This window comes from Tyto alba, unplaced genomic scaffold, assembly GCF_018691265.1.
Source record: "Tyto alba isolate M040663 unplaced genomic scaffold, T.alba_DEE_v4.0 Super-Scaffold_11, whole genome shotgun sequence".
Lineage (NCBI taxonomy): Eukaryota > Metazoa > Chordata > Aves > Strigiformes > Tytonidae > Tyto > Tyto alba.
In genome coordinates this window covers 2930334-2943251 of record NW_024881273.1, presented here as the reverse complement: position 1 = coordinate 2943251, position 12918 = coordinate 2930334, and the positions used below count along the sequence as shown (strand labels likewise).

Here is a 12918-nt window from a genome sequence, read left to right as displayed (position 1 = left end):
TCTCCGTCCTCAGCTGCACGGGTCTAACCTGGAGCGGCAGCACGACCAAGGCAACGCAAATCATTATCACGACGAGGAGCTGGGAAGGCCAGATCTTTGGTGTCACGTCTCCGTAGCCCACGGTGGAAAAGGTGACGATGCAGAAATAGAAGGACTTGAAGAGGGAGAGCTTCTCACCTGCTCTTTCTAAATGCTGGATGCCACAGGTCCTGAAGGGAGAAAGCACATACCACAGCGAGTGCTTCCCCGCCCGGGAGATGGGCAGTGCCCATAGCTGAAGTCAGTGGGGAACCCTGGAGGTGACTTACACCCACGTCCATGGAGGAAATTTGTCTGTAACGCACTGTCAGCACCAGCAAGTGGATTTATGCCGCCAACAGAAATGATTCAGCCAACGGCGCTTACAGGTGAAGGAGTTAGTTGGATGCGGTTGCTCACTAAAGCAGCACGGGGAAGTCTAGGTCCCGGGTGATGGGTCATGATAAGATCAGGCCATGGAGAGCTTGTCGAGCATCACCCCGGGGCTGCCCTTGCATTGCAAACCAACAAAATGTGGAAGCAAGCAGCTGTCCCAGCAAGGCTCTGGAGGGACTCGGCCCGTGGGAAGGGATCTTGGTAACGGGGCGATGCGATTAAGAGGATCGTCTTAACTGCCAAAGACTCATGAGCCTAAATCCTTCAATTCTTGTCCGTTCAGCAACTTAACGGTATTATATGCTTCAGATCCAAGGGAGCCAGAGGGAGATTCAAGAAGCCCAATTCAAAGCTAAGTACCCAGCGATGAGAACTGACTCCTCTATAAAGAGACGCCCTTGTTGTTGGCAATGTGTGGGGTAAAGGGTTAATTAGCAGGAGCCCCGGCTATCACACAAAGAGCTCAGCAGCCCTGGCAACTTGGTGGGGAGGAAGAGCGCGGCCGGAGCCGGCGAGTGCAACGTGTCCTGGGGAATGAGCCGTCGCACGCGTCCCCGCAGGAAGCTGCTGACCCTGCCCTTGACCCCACAGCACTCACAGCCCTGCCCTCAGACTCGTGTGTCCACACCGCCTGTCTCCCTCCAACAGCGCGCTCACCCTCACCCGTGCCCGTTAAAACCATATAATTAGGGAGGATAATTAGCTTCTAAAACAGGAATTGATCTTCCCAGTGTTCCGAGCGCTGGGGAATGGAGCAAGGCAGGGAGGAGCCCGGCGCCGGGGGCTGGTGGTGCTGGGGGTCCTCCCAAAGCTCCAGCAGATGTGGCTGTGCCCAAGCCCACAGCAGTGAAAACCTGGGGCACACTCCTCACCATGGCTCCCCGAGCTCCAAACGCTGTCCTGAGGAACTGGGACTTGTCCCACTAGCAAAGGAAGGGTGGTAGAGACTTGGGAGTTCAATCCAGTCAGCAGCCCTGAATAATTATGCTTTCCTCCGTGTGCACAAACCTCTCAGGCTGAAAAATCAGGCTAGAAGACACTGCCTAAAGGCAGAACCTCCTCTGGCTTCCCAAATCACCTCGTTATGTTCCTGGCAATGCCATCCCACTACAGCTGGGAAGGTTCCACACCACCTGCCTCTCCTGTCAGCCCTGTGAGAGCCCGGCTTCACCAGTCACCCCTGGGACGTGCAGTTAGTTTCCCTGGATGAAGAGGGTGGTTTAGTGAAATGAAAAGCAACACTCACCCCGTGAAAACAAGACACAGGAGGGTGCAGATCAGAATGAGCACCTGGTTAAACATCGCAGACTGGGTCCTTTGTATGGCACGGTGCAGGTCGTTCTGGGAAGAGAGAAAAGGGCTCTCACCAGCTCAGAGGCTGAGGGCAACGTTCTCCTCCAAGCGCCAACTGTGTCTTGCTGGCTCCAGCAATGCCCCCCCCCCCCCAGATGAAGGTCAGGGCAGAATTTGGCCCTTGAAAAGGGCTGTGCATTTCTGTGAGCAGCTCTGGGCTCTGCTGCCGGAAGAGACAGCTCGAGCGAGCACGTGGGATCAGCTGGAATGTCTCGTCCTGCTGCAATACCATATCTCGGGGACAGCTGGACGCCGTCCCAGTCAACGTGCAGCCAACGGAGTCAACACGGCTCAGACACCGAGGGGCTCCTGCTCAGCTCCACAGCCCAGCATCACCAGCTGGCAAAGCCTCACCTCCCACCAGCCCCAGTACAGCCACACACACCAAGCACCAAAAACCTGCCCGAGAGCCGGCGGCAGGCGCGGGCCCCCCTCCCGGCCACACCACCCTCGGCATCCCCAGGGCAGAGGGACCCGGGGCCAAAGGGGTGGGATGTGTCCAGTCACTCACAATCATGTTCTCCAGGGCGTACTTGGCAAGCCAGCAGTTCAGAAACACAGGAATGAACAAATTCCGCAAAGGAGGCCAGAATATCTACAAAAGCGAGAGTTACTCGCAGAAAAAGCCATGCTCTTTATCAAAAAAAAAAAAAAAAAAAAAAAAAAAAAAGCTACAAACAGCCAACTCGAGCCTTGCTGGGAAGGATCCATCTGCAAACTAAGCACCGGCCCCCGCAGAGGCTGCCACCAAAAGCGGCCCCGCTCCCCCGGCTGCAGCAGAGCTGCTGGAAAGGGAGGGATGGATTTTGGGATAACGCTCTAGAGCAAGTCATTATATTGAAAAATATTGAAGCCAAAATTTCCTGCCAGCTTTAAATACTACTTGGGCAGACGTCCATTTTTCTTTAGTTCACCACCAAAGCTACAGTACTTATTAAACTTAAAGCTGCTTTAAAATTTCACCAGGAAACACTCACCGTGATAATAAATGGCACGGTGTTGATCATCTCAAGGATGAACGAAATGCGAAAAATCTGTTCCCAGATGTTCCCCTGAGGAATTAAAAACAAATAATAATTAAATAACCGTAAAAATCTGCCAAATTATAATTAAAAATCTCTCACTCTGCCACAGGCCCTGCTAGATGGGGGAACGATGCCAGAGCAGCCAGAGGGATGCTCCGGTTTGCCTGCGGGAGAGAGATGCGGTGCTGGTGCCAGGCACGTTGGAGTCAGTAAAACCTTCCCAAGCTGCTCAGTCCATTCCGTGGCCACCATGTCCCTCTGTCTGTCACTGCCACTGCCCAAAACCGGGGGACAACAACGCTTCGTGCAAGGATGGAGAAGGAGAGTGACTGATACAGATCGCTAGCACCCGCACCAGGCGGGTGACACCTAGTCTGAGTCTCTTCTGCCAACTGGCCCAGGAACCCTGAGAAGGTGCCATTTGTTAAGGTCATTTTTCTTGGCCATTTTAAGAGGCTTTGGTCCAAAGGAGTCAGCTTGTGCCTCTCCCTGTCTGGCTTGGAGCAGTGCCTGCTACCTCCGGAGGCAGCAGACCTCAGCACTAGCAGGAGTCACGCCGCTGAGCTCAGCTCCAGGCCCTCGACCTCAGGGAACTCGGCGCGGGTCAATCTGGCCCCCCCCCCCCATAAAAACCAGCGAGCCTTTGTAAAACAGGTCTGAATTTAAAGGAAAGTGGAGAAAGAAGAGATCCCCCAGCTCTGCTCTGCACAACACTTATCCAGCAGCCCAAGGGGGAACGAGAAAGGAAAATACCCACAGTCGGCTGAGACGTCGCTGAGACAAACATCCTCTCAGGATGCTTCAAGCTCCCGACAGCTCAAAGAAGGAGAGATGAATTCACACCGGGGGGGTCAGCCCCCAGGCTGCGCATCACTGCCCACCGCCTGCTCCCGGGCTCTTACCTTGTAGCTGAGATAGATGAGCAGCATGGTCTCCAGAAAGCTGATTAAAGCGATGCTGACCTGCAGAGAGAGACAGGCAGAGGCTGCCGAGGGCTCGTTTCGATGCATCGTCAGTCGATCAGGGCTCTGCCAAGCCCCCCCCCCCCCCCCCGCCCCGTGCGGCGAGGAGCCCACGGGCACGGCTGACGGAGGGCCCGTTATTTTTTCTTCCCCACACCCGTTTGGGTTTGACGTGCAAGGTCTGCCGGGCGATTCCCCAGGCAGCTGCCCGGCCCGAAAACAGCCCGTTACCAGTCCAGCTGCATCCAGGCTGGGGAGGGACCTGAGCCAGCCTCATGATTTTCTCTCCCCACAGCTTGTCCTCTCCTATCGGCCCCCCGGGATTTTCACCCAGGGCCGTCTGGCTGCTCCCAGTAGAAGCCCCAGCTCGTTTTCTGCTCGCCCAAGACAACCCGCTGCCCCTCGCTGTTGCGGGCAGAGGATGCCCGGAGACACGCCGGCGGCTGCGCTCAAACCCCAGCTCCTTCCCTGCTCTTGCACAGCCGTGCCCGAGGTCCGGGCACTCACCTGCACAGCCCACAGCGGCATTTTCCTATCCACCCAGAAGATGTGTGACCTGCAAAGAAAATTCAAAACAGATCTAACCCGTAGCCTAACCAGCAGTGCCTTTACCCCCCACCGGATGCAAATCTGGAGCCATCACTGATGCAGGATCCAGCACAGGACCGGTACTGGTGTTCCTTACTGGACACCAGTTTGTTCAAGCAGCCTCTGCGCTGAGGATAAGCCATTCCCAAGGGTGCAGGCCACTGCACTCGTCACTTGGGAAGGTCCCTTGAGCAGCACCGTGACTAAAAAATGGCCACGGGCAGCTGCCAGCACCAGCCACATCCATCACTGTGTCCCCATGTCCCAGACCCCAGCACTGGAGCAACGCTCGACTCACCAGTTTATCTTCGTGGACTGGTTGAACTCCGTGTAATTCTGCTTTTCGCATTCCCAGCTAGGAGAAGAGAGACAAAGCAGGGGAAAGCAGTCAGCGGCAGGGCAGGGAGGGGGGAAGGAAAAGGGGTGCTGGTGTTGACTCCCCGGGCTCATGGGGTGCCCCCGCTGCCGTGTCCTGATGCCGGGGGAGGCCACTGGACAACACTCCCATGGATCCAAACGCAGCCTGGTCCTTATAGCCAGGGCTTCCCACTGGAGCCTGTCTCACCTGGGCAGTTTTTAGCATCTTATTACTGGAGAATAAGACCCATCAGGTACTTCAGCCCATACCAGAGATGCTGGGAAATTCTCATGCTTGCCAGGCACGGGGCTCCCTGGGCACAGTGCTCAAACACAGGGCTGGAGCTGGGAATTGCCAGGTTATGATTAGCAAAAGCTGCTGAGCTTCAGCTTCTAGAACAAGGCTAGCTGTGCTCTGAGCAGGCAGCACCGACACCAAGCTCTCCCCTTGCCTTGCTGTGAGGGGTGCGTTGGTTTTGCCACACACCCTCAGGAAAGTGGACGTCCCTAAGCTGCAGCTGTGCTAAACCCTTCAAGGATGTGTGCCTGTGTGACGCTTAGTTCTTGCAGGTTGGAACCCACTTTTGGACCTCAAAGATGTACCCAGTAGTCCGCAACCTTTACAAAGAGAAAATTAAATTGCTAATTCTCCTAGCTCTTGGAAAAAAACACTACACTGCGAGCTAGACAAAGCAAGGACACATTAAAAATAGGTTTATACTGAAACCCAGAGCAAACGTAATCATCTGTCACCCCGGGGATCTAAATGGCAAAACATATTTCCTTCCCAAATGCTTAAATGGGATTTAGCATAACTGTCTTCAAGGACATGAGGATTCAGAAAATACTTGCATGGCGATGCACTGAAATCATGAGCTCTTGCCTGTGTCTGAAGGCCACGCTGCAGCCCTGACCGTGCGAGCCAGGCAGCATTTGGAAATGACCATGACCCTGAATTTTTCCCCCCCCTGCTTTTCCCCCGTGCGCCGTGTCGGGGCAGTGGATGCCCACACGCCTGCCCACGGGGTCTGAGCAGGGAGCAAAGCCCCCCCCCCCAACCCAGCCAGTTCTGCTCAACTCCCAATTCAAACAGCCGGAGTGAGGGGGAAAAAAAAAAAACAAACAACCCAAACCATCCGCCACGCATCTTCCCACCCGCTGCACGGGCAGCCCCGCGCCGGCGGCACCCACCAGCCGATGCCCTCCTCCGGGTTGTCGAGCAGGACGCGGACGATGTAGAGGAGGCAGGTGAGCAGCTTCAGCGAGAAGTTGAAGAGCCGGATCCTCAGGCCTGGGGCGGAGGGGAGGGAGCACGGCGTGGGCCAGGCAGCACCCCCCCAGCACAGCCCCTGTAGTTTCCCACAAGCTCCCCCACACCGCCGGACCCCACTGAGCCCCAGGGCAGCACACAAACACCGCTCACGCTTTGCCCCAGGGCTCTACACCTCCCACCCCGTTTCAGGTATACAGGAGACTAATATAGAAATAAATAACGATGAGTCAGCTCCTAGCTGGCCCCAATAGATACGAGACACAAATGAGGAGCTGCTGGCGTGTATCCCCTCATTAGCAGGCATCCATTAACAAGCATCGTTCAGGCAGGGCCAGGGCCCAGCTCCACTCTCCGCGCTGCAAACAGCTTGCAGGAGGAGGGATGGCAAGCAAAATCTGCTGCTTTATCCACTCTCCCTTCCCAGCCAGTTCATTGGGTTATTACTCAAATTACAAGTGAGAAATTCATCACATTTTCATTAAAAACTTCCCCGTGGGCACCCTGTTGTGCTGCGCTCCGGCTTTGTAACAAGACGACGGGATGCAGGGAGGAAAAGAAAATGTGAATTTATAAATTAAATAGCAGACTCCCTCCAGACAGCTAATGACATCTTGGAGAAAGAAAATAAAAACACCATTAGTCAAGTGGAGGCTAATCAGGACGGCTGAAGCAGGAGCAGGTAACTGAGAGCCGCTGACCTCCCTGCGGGCGGGGGGAGCACCCCTGGCTCCCTGATGGGGTCGTTCGCTCCCTGACCCCCCCCGGGCAGCTCCCAACACCCACCCTGCTCCTGGCCAATTTGTCCCAGTTGGTTCCTGTGCTGCAGCTGTCCCCAGCGAGCAAAGGCAGCAGGCAGCGTCCCCTCCTCCCCGTGCAACCACGTCCCCCCCCAAACCAAGCTGGTCAACACCCAACAGAAAGGCCAAGAGGCAGCAGCGGCCCCGGGGCTGGGGACACAGAAGGAAACAGCCACCAGCAGATGGCAATGGCTTCTCGTCCCGCGAGGACGGAGCACGGCTCTCCCAGCTCGGGCAGGGTTGGGTTTCTCCCGGCAGAAGCTCACGCTGCGTCGGGAACACTCACTCGATCGCTGGTTTTTGATGAAGAAGAGCTTCAGCCGCTCCTTGAAGGTGTTTTCATTCACGTAGAACTCGACCTGCACCCTGTGGGGAGAACGCCCAAAGAAATCCGTCAGTGGGGCAGCGGGTTGGACCCAGGGCCCCCCAGGAGCCCTGTCCCCCCATCCCTGTTGGGTGACCCCCCCGAGCAGCCCACATCAGACCCCAGGGTTGAGCCCCAGGCTCCCAGCTGCACCCACAGTACTGGTACCACCAGCCTGTGGTGCATCACGTTACCACGACGTGGTGCATCAAAGCAGCAGACGTGACCCACGGGACCAGGTCTGCTTTGGCCTGAGGGGTTTTGCTTTCATCCACGTGCAGCCAGCTGACATCGGGCTTGCAAACTTCTCCTTTACCGCACGCTTCACAGCGTTCAAAAGCCTCTCAGAAAAGCGGTGGCCCAGAGCAGTCTCCCCCATAGCTGCAGCAGAGCAGAAGGTGACGTCCCGTACACCCATGCGCTGGCTCTGCCCGGGTAGGAGCAACGTTCAGCATCAAAGCCATTAAAAAAACCAAATCTGAACTAAAAGGAGAAAAATTCCCTTTGTTGCTAAGATACCACATTTGCCCATTCCAGAAAAACCCAGGAGCTGCTCAACCAACTCCCAACGTCACTTGGCATTCGGAGCCGCCCGTGGTTGGTCGCGCGGGGACGAGGCAGAAACCGCCCCGTCCACCGCTGTGACCACCACGAAGCCCTTCTTCATCTGCAACTGGCCCCGTCTCCACCACTGCCCCCCACCCGCAGCCCTCCTGCCCGTCCCCACGTGCCGGGTGGGTGCCCACGACCGCGCCGATGGGCGAAAGCCTCACCAAGGCTGGAGGATCCTCACCACGGGTGTCAGCGGGGTCTGGGACCAAGCACACGTGGATTAAGGGTTTGCAGGCAAAACTGGTCCCTGCTCAGCTCATCTGCCACCTCCCTCTCCTCTTACTTTATAAACGCCCGCAGCCCTTTGCAAACTCACTTATTCACACTGGGCAGGGTTATAAATTACACTCCTGCCTGCTAAACGCAGGTGAAAAGGGATTGTTTCCTGATGTCTTGGCTTTCGACTCTGAGCAAGACAGTCTGTTCATTACTGTTACAGCTGATAATGGAGTTAAGTGCAATGAATTAGCAGTTTCCCCTGTTTTACCGTATTCAACAAGTCTCTTAAATAAGTGCTACAGTTATTACAATTTTCTTAACTGCTTGGAAGAGGTCATCAAGATCTCATTACTCAGGCATATTACCAAGCCAAGGCACAGACCAAGGTGAGTAAATTCACAGGGCCCGTCATTAAACCTACCACCCCATTTTATTTCACCTGTGCAACCCCCGTGTGCACGTGGCGCTGGCTCCAGCCCAGCGTGCTGCCTGGCACACGCCACTGAATCGTGATTTACTGGAAAGCAGCTGCTACTCACTCTGACAACGGAGGGATAAACAAATATTTACTGAGTATTAACGCTGAGCTAATTGGGCAGCAAATTGGGAAAGGGTTTTATGAGACACTCATTGCTCAGGAGACCCTCATCCTGGTACCCACCGGCACCCGTTGGCATTTCACAGCCAGCCCGACTGCTCATGGGCAACTGCCCAGCATGTAAAAAGCGTGGCTCACCCTCGGGGCTTCTCATGGACTCCCTTATCAGGTTGGAAAGTCAGATTTTTAACTTACAAGGCTCTTATGTACAAAACGCAAATGGACAGAGAGAAGCCCATCACCTCAGGCACTAAAGGTGGGATAAAATTTTACACGGGCTATCAAACTTTGTATGGTTCTGCCATGAGCCAGGAACTGCTCTCCAGCTTAACCTCCCTCGGTGTGAGGCAGTGGATGGAGTGACAGGCTGGGGGGTGGCCGATTCACCCCGAGAGCCCGTCCTTCCACATTGCCCCGATGCTGCTGGAGCAGCACAGCCTGGACCGGGGAGGGGTGGGGGGCTCAGAGAGCTGAGCTCCCGTTCCCAGCTGCAGACACACCCTCTGCAGACCCCAGCCCTGCCCCGGGGCCCCTTGGCAGGACGTCACGCACCGAGCAGCTCCGTAACGGAGGTGACAATAACCAGCAGCCTCGGTGGGGCAGTCGCCCGTCTCCGTTGAGACCTTTGGCATGTGGTTACAGTGCCAAGGGGAAGGATGCTCGGGTGCAGCCGGCAGCGCTCAGCAAACCCGGCAGCAGCGCGGCGAGCGCGGCGCTCCTCACCGGGACAGTTCAGAGCATCAAGCGAAGAAAACGCTAAAACACAAACGCACCCGAGGCGGCACCAGGGGGGCTCCACCGAGAACGTATCTCACCCCAAACATCCCCAGCTGGCAGCGGCAGGGATGGGAGCTGAGCCTGCGTCTCCCCTGGGACCCCGATGCTCGCGGGGACCCACCAGCTGAAGGGAGAGGCAGGGAACTTTGCACCGAACCCGGTGCGTGTCCCCCAGCCACGCTGGGTGGCACGAGAAGGGAGCGGGGGGGAGGTGGGGGGCAGCCCCAGACCCTGCTACGGAGACAGCGAGCGCCGGGGAGCGAGCAGGAGGGTTCACGCCCGCTGGCTCAGGCAGCACGATGCCTTAGGAGCAAGCAGCCATAGCTGCAGAGCTCCGTCAGCACAGCTTTAACACAGGTTAAAAATAATCATTTCCAAAGCCAGACTTGGCAAATGATTTATCTGTGTCAGGGCATAAATCAGCTGCCACAACTGCTCACGACACTGCTCACACAAGCTAATTGCTTCCTCCTTATTAAAAACGCCCAGGAAATGCTAGGAACTGGCCGTCAGCTCTGTCGTGAGCGCCGGGCACCCCATTCATCAGAGTCCCTGAGGATTCTGTGCATCGAGGAGAGGGAGACTTCGGGGAGCACGATTCCTCTCCCAGACATTCGCCTCCGTACTGAAGAAACAAACAGCAATATAAATCTCTGTCGCCAGACAGATGGTTTGCTGATCCATAGCGTTGCAGCCCACCTCGAGACTATGAATATAAATGCTGATGGATAAGAGAACCGAATTATTAGACAAGATCTAACTTTTTATGACAAATTAGCCCGTGTATTCATCCGTCATAATGGCCTCAGGAAGAAGAAACACTTAGAAAGCAACTGAAATGGGTCTTGGCAGGGGGATTGGGGGTTTATCACTGCAAAGAGAGGAAGGAATAAAAGCAAGTAGAAAGGACATGTTCCTGTGCAGACGCTGCTAACGGGGCTGAGCCCCTGGAGCTGTGGGGGGGTGCACAGCCACGGCCCCGCCGATGCCCCGGCACCCCGCCGGGGTGTCCATCCCACGGGGCTTCTGTCTGGCGGAGGAGGGAGGGCAGAGCAAGGGCTCGGCGTGCTGGGGACCTGGGTGCTGCCACGGCCCGACAGCCCGCTCCAGCTCCAGCACCCGCCGGGTTAAACCAACACCCCAGAGCCACCCCACGGCGGAACCAGGGATGGCTTTTACCAGGCAGCAGCAGCCGTCCAAAAGTACCAGAACTCCTACTCCATTTCCAGCTGAGTGAAGGAGATTAGATTGTCTAAAACATACCCTTCAATTCCGTCGTCAAGAAGTTAACTTCAAATTAAAAAAATCAAGCTAAACTCCAAGTTCATTACTGCCTCATAACACACACTATGACGGGCTCTGCCTTCACAGCAGCTCAGCCAAGCTGATCCACCCAAACTGCCACGGCCGAGCATCCCGCCCGCCGGCCGGGCATCCCGGTGCCAGCCCAGCCCGGGCAGCACCCAGGGGTGCAGGCAGCGGCAGGCTCGGCGGGAAGGGAGCAGGCACCACGCTGCTCCCCCGGCTTGAACCTCCCCAGGCCGTGCAGATAATCATCACAGCACAAGCCGAGTTACAAGCTTTGTGCTTGCAAGTGTAATTGCCACTATTATACACTTCATAATGCCTGAGCAATTTCATTTTTTTTCGCTCGGTTATTTATTGTACTTTATTAATCTAAGATTAGAGGCAATTTGTTCTAAGATGATGACCTCCTAAAAAAGACACAACAGTTTGTCTAGAAAACTGCAGGATGCAAGACCAGGATGAGCACAGCCCGGCCCACCGGTATTAAAATAGACACGGAGGAGCACAGCCCCGGCTCCATATTTGTACCTTCCCCAGAGAGCTGGGGATAAACACACTCCCCTTAAAGACAAGTAAACCACAAAAAATAGCAACCCACGGGCAGTCCCACGCCAGGGCTCACCCGCCCGGGCAGCGCAGGCAGGGATGGGGGGACAGAGATGTACCCCCCGAGCTCTGCGTCCCCAGGAGACTTACATGGGCAGTCGGGCAGCTCCCCTCCGGTCCCCGCGGCGTGTGACAGCCACCAGGCATGGCCTGAAAACTGAGACGGCTCCAAAATCCACCCAGCTGCCACCCCCTACGCCGGGCCGCTGCCCAAAGCCTCCCTGCTGCTTTCCAAAGAAGGACGTAGGTGCCCAGGGTGCTTTTGCTCTGTTTCGCAATAGAGACTTCTTGTCATGAGAAGTGTGTATCTGCAAATAAATATGGCTTGTGAAAGAGAAGAAAAAGTCTCAGCATCAATCCGCAGGCCCAATCCTTGCTCTCACACTCCAGCTGGGTGGGAAATGCCGTTCTTGTTCCAGGAAACTTCTCAAGAAACTTCTCCCCCATCGTGTAGTGGGATGCAAATGAGACTCTTTAGAGATTTGGGGGTGGAGGGGGGAAAAGACAAACCAAAACCAAAATCTCTGCAATCTAGCGGCTTCCAACACCCACCTCTGCCAAGACAGTGTAGTCTCAGATGAGACCCCACTTCATCCCCCTGCTCTGGCTGAGCCCGGAGGACGGCTCCGCATCCTCCCTGCAAAACCACACAGGTCAAATACATTAGAAACGTGGCCGTGGCACACAATAGCTGAAATGAAAGAAAGGTGCTGATGGCCCAGGTGGACTCACTGGGGATGGGCTGCGGGTACCAGATGTGGCCCCGGGCAGAGGAAGGTGAGGAGCAGCGCTGGAAGTGCAGCTCTGCAACGTTTCTGCCCTCAGCATCCTGCAGTGGATGTCGTGCAAAAATCAGGGTGCTGCTCAGCAAAGCCACCGCACCGTGGGGCAGCGGGGGCCTAAGTCCTTCCCCCAATGAACCACTGACCCAGGCAGCTTGAGGCTCAGATACCTGCTGAGGGAAACCACATAAACTACACAGGCACATCTCCAGCGGCTGCCAACCCTCCTGATTGCCTTCAGACATGCTCTTTCCTTTTTTTTTTCCCCACCATTTTCTTGATGGCAACAGGCATTCGGGCACAGAAGCTACAGCGAGACGGATGACGTCGAGTGAGCGTTGTGTGCTGAAGACCACCTCTGTGATGGATGTGTTTGCCGTCCTCCATCTACCCCGGGGCGAGCGGGGGACGGGGCGGGGGGCAGCTACGGCCCTTCCCCCCAGCGCTCCCGGCGCGACGAGCCGCTCCCAGCACACCGTTTTGAGATGGGAAAGGGGAATAAGCCGGACGGCTGCGTGTGCATAGAAAGCCTGGGCGCCTGCCAAAGTAAGAAACAAGGAACAGGCTGCCCCCACGCTCAATAAGCAGTAATTGAACAATTACTCAAAGGAGGACGGTTGTGGGTTTCAACAAGGCTGTACCAGCTCAACGCCGGCGAGCGTGCAAGAAAACGGCTTTAAAACTGTGTGGGGCTGCACGGCTCCGGGGCGGGGGGAGCATCCCCTGCATCCTCCCGGCCCCGTGCAGGGACCAGCCCGCAACAGGGGTTCTGCAAAATCTGCGCCGTGTCCCTCATCGGCCGGGGGGGATGCAGGGGCTCAGCCCTCCTGGGGAGAAGCCAGGCAGGATGGATGCCGTGCCGGGCGCCCAGTCCCCCTCCCAG

The 12918-nt window shown here is 56.2% G+C and overlaps 1 protein-coding gene across 12 annotated transcripts in view; it reads right to left on the bottom strand.

Moving 5' to 3' along the window:
* KCNT1 (potassium sodium-activated channel subfamily T member 1) overlaps nucleotides 1–12918 on the bottom strand; it is an 86554-nt gene that overhangs the window by 18236 nt on the left and 55400 nt on the right. For all 12 annotated transcript variants that reach the window (XM_042786762.1, XM_042786761.1, XM_042786763.1 and 9 more), the window contains exons 3-11: nucleotides 7056–7135; nucleotides 5891–5990; nucleotides 4641–4697; nucleotides 4262–4310; nucleotides 3695–3754; nucleotides 2745–2819; nucleotides 2279–2362; nucleotides 1661–1755; nucleotides 29–209 (exon numbers count right to left, since the gene is read on the bottom strand). In XM_042786762.1, the coding sequence (XP_042642696.1) occupies nucleotides 29–209; nucleotides 1661–1755; nucleotides 2279–2362; nucleotides 2745–2819; nucleotides 3695–3754; nucleotides 4262–4310; nucleotides 4641–4697; nucleotides 5891–5990; nucleotides 7056–7135 (781 nt within the window). The remainder of the gene's footprint in view (nucleotides 1–28; nucleotides 210–1660; nucleotides 1756–2278; nucleotides 2363–2744; nucleotides 2820–3694; nucleotides 3755–4261; nucleotides 4311–4640; nucleotides 4698–5890; nucleotides 5991–7055; nucleotides 7136–12918) is intronic.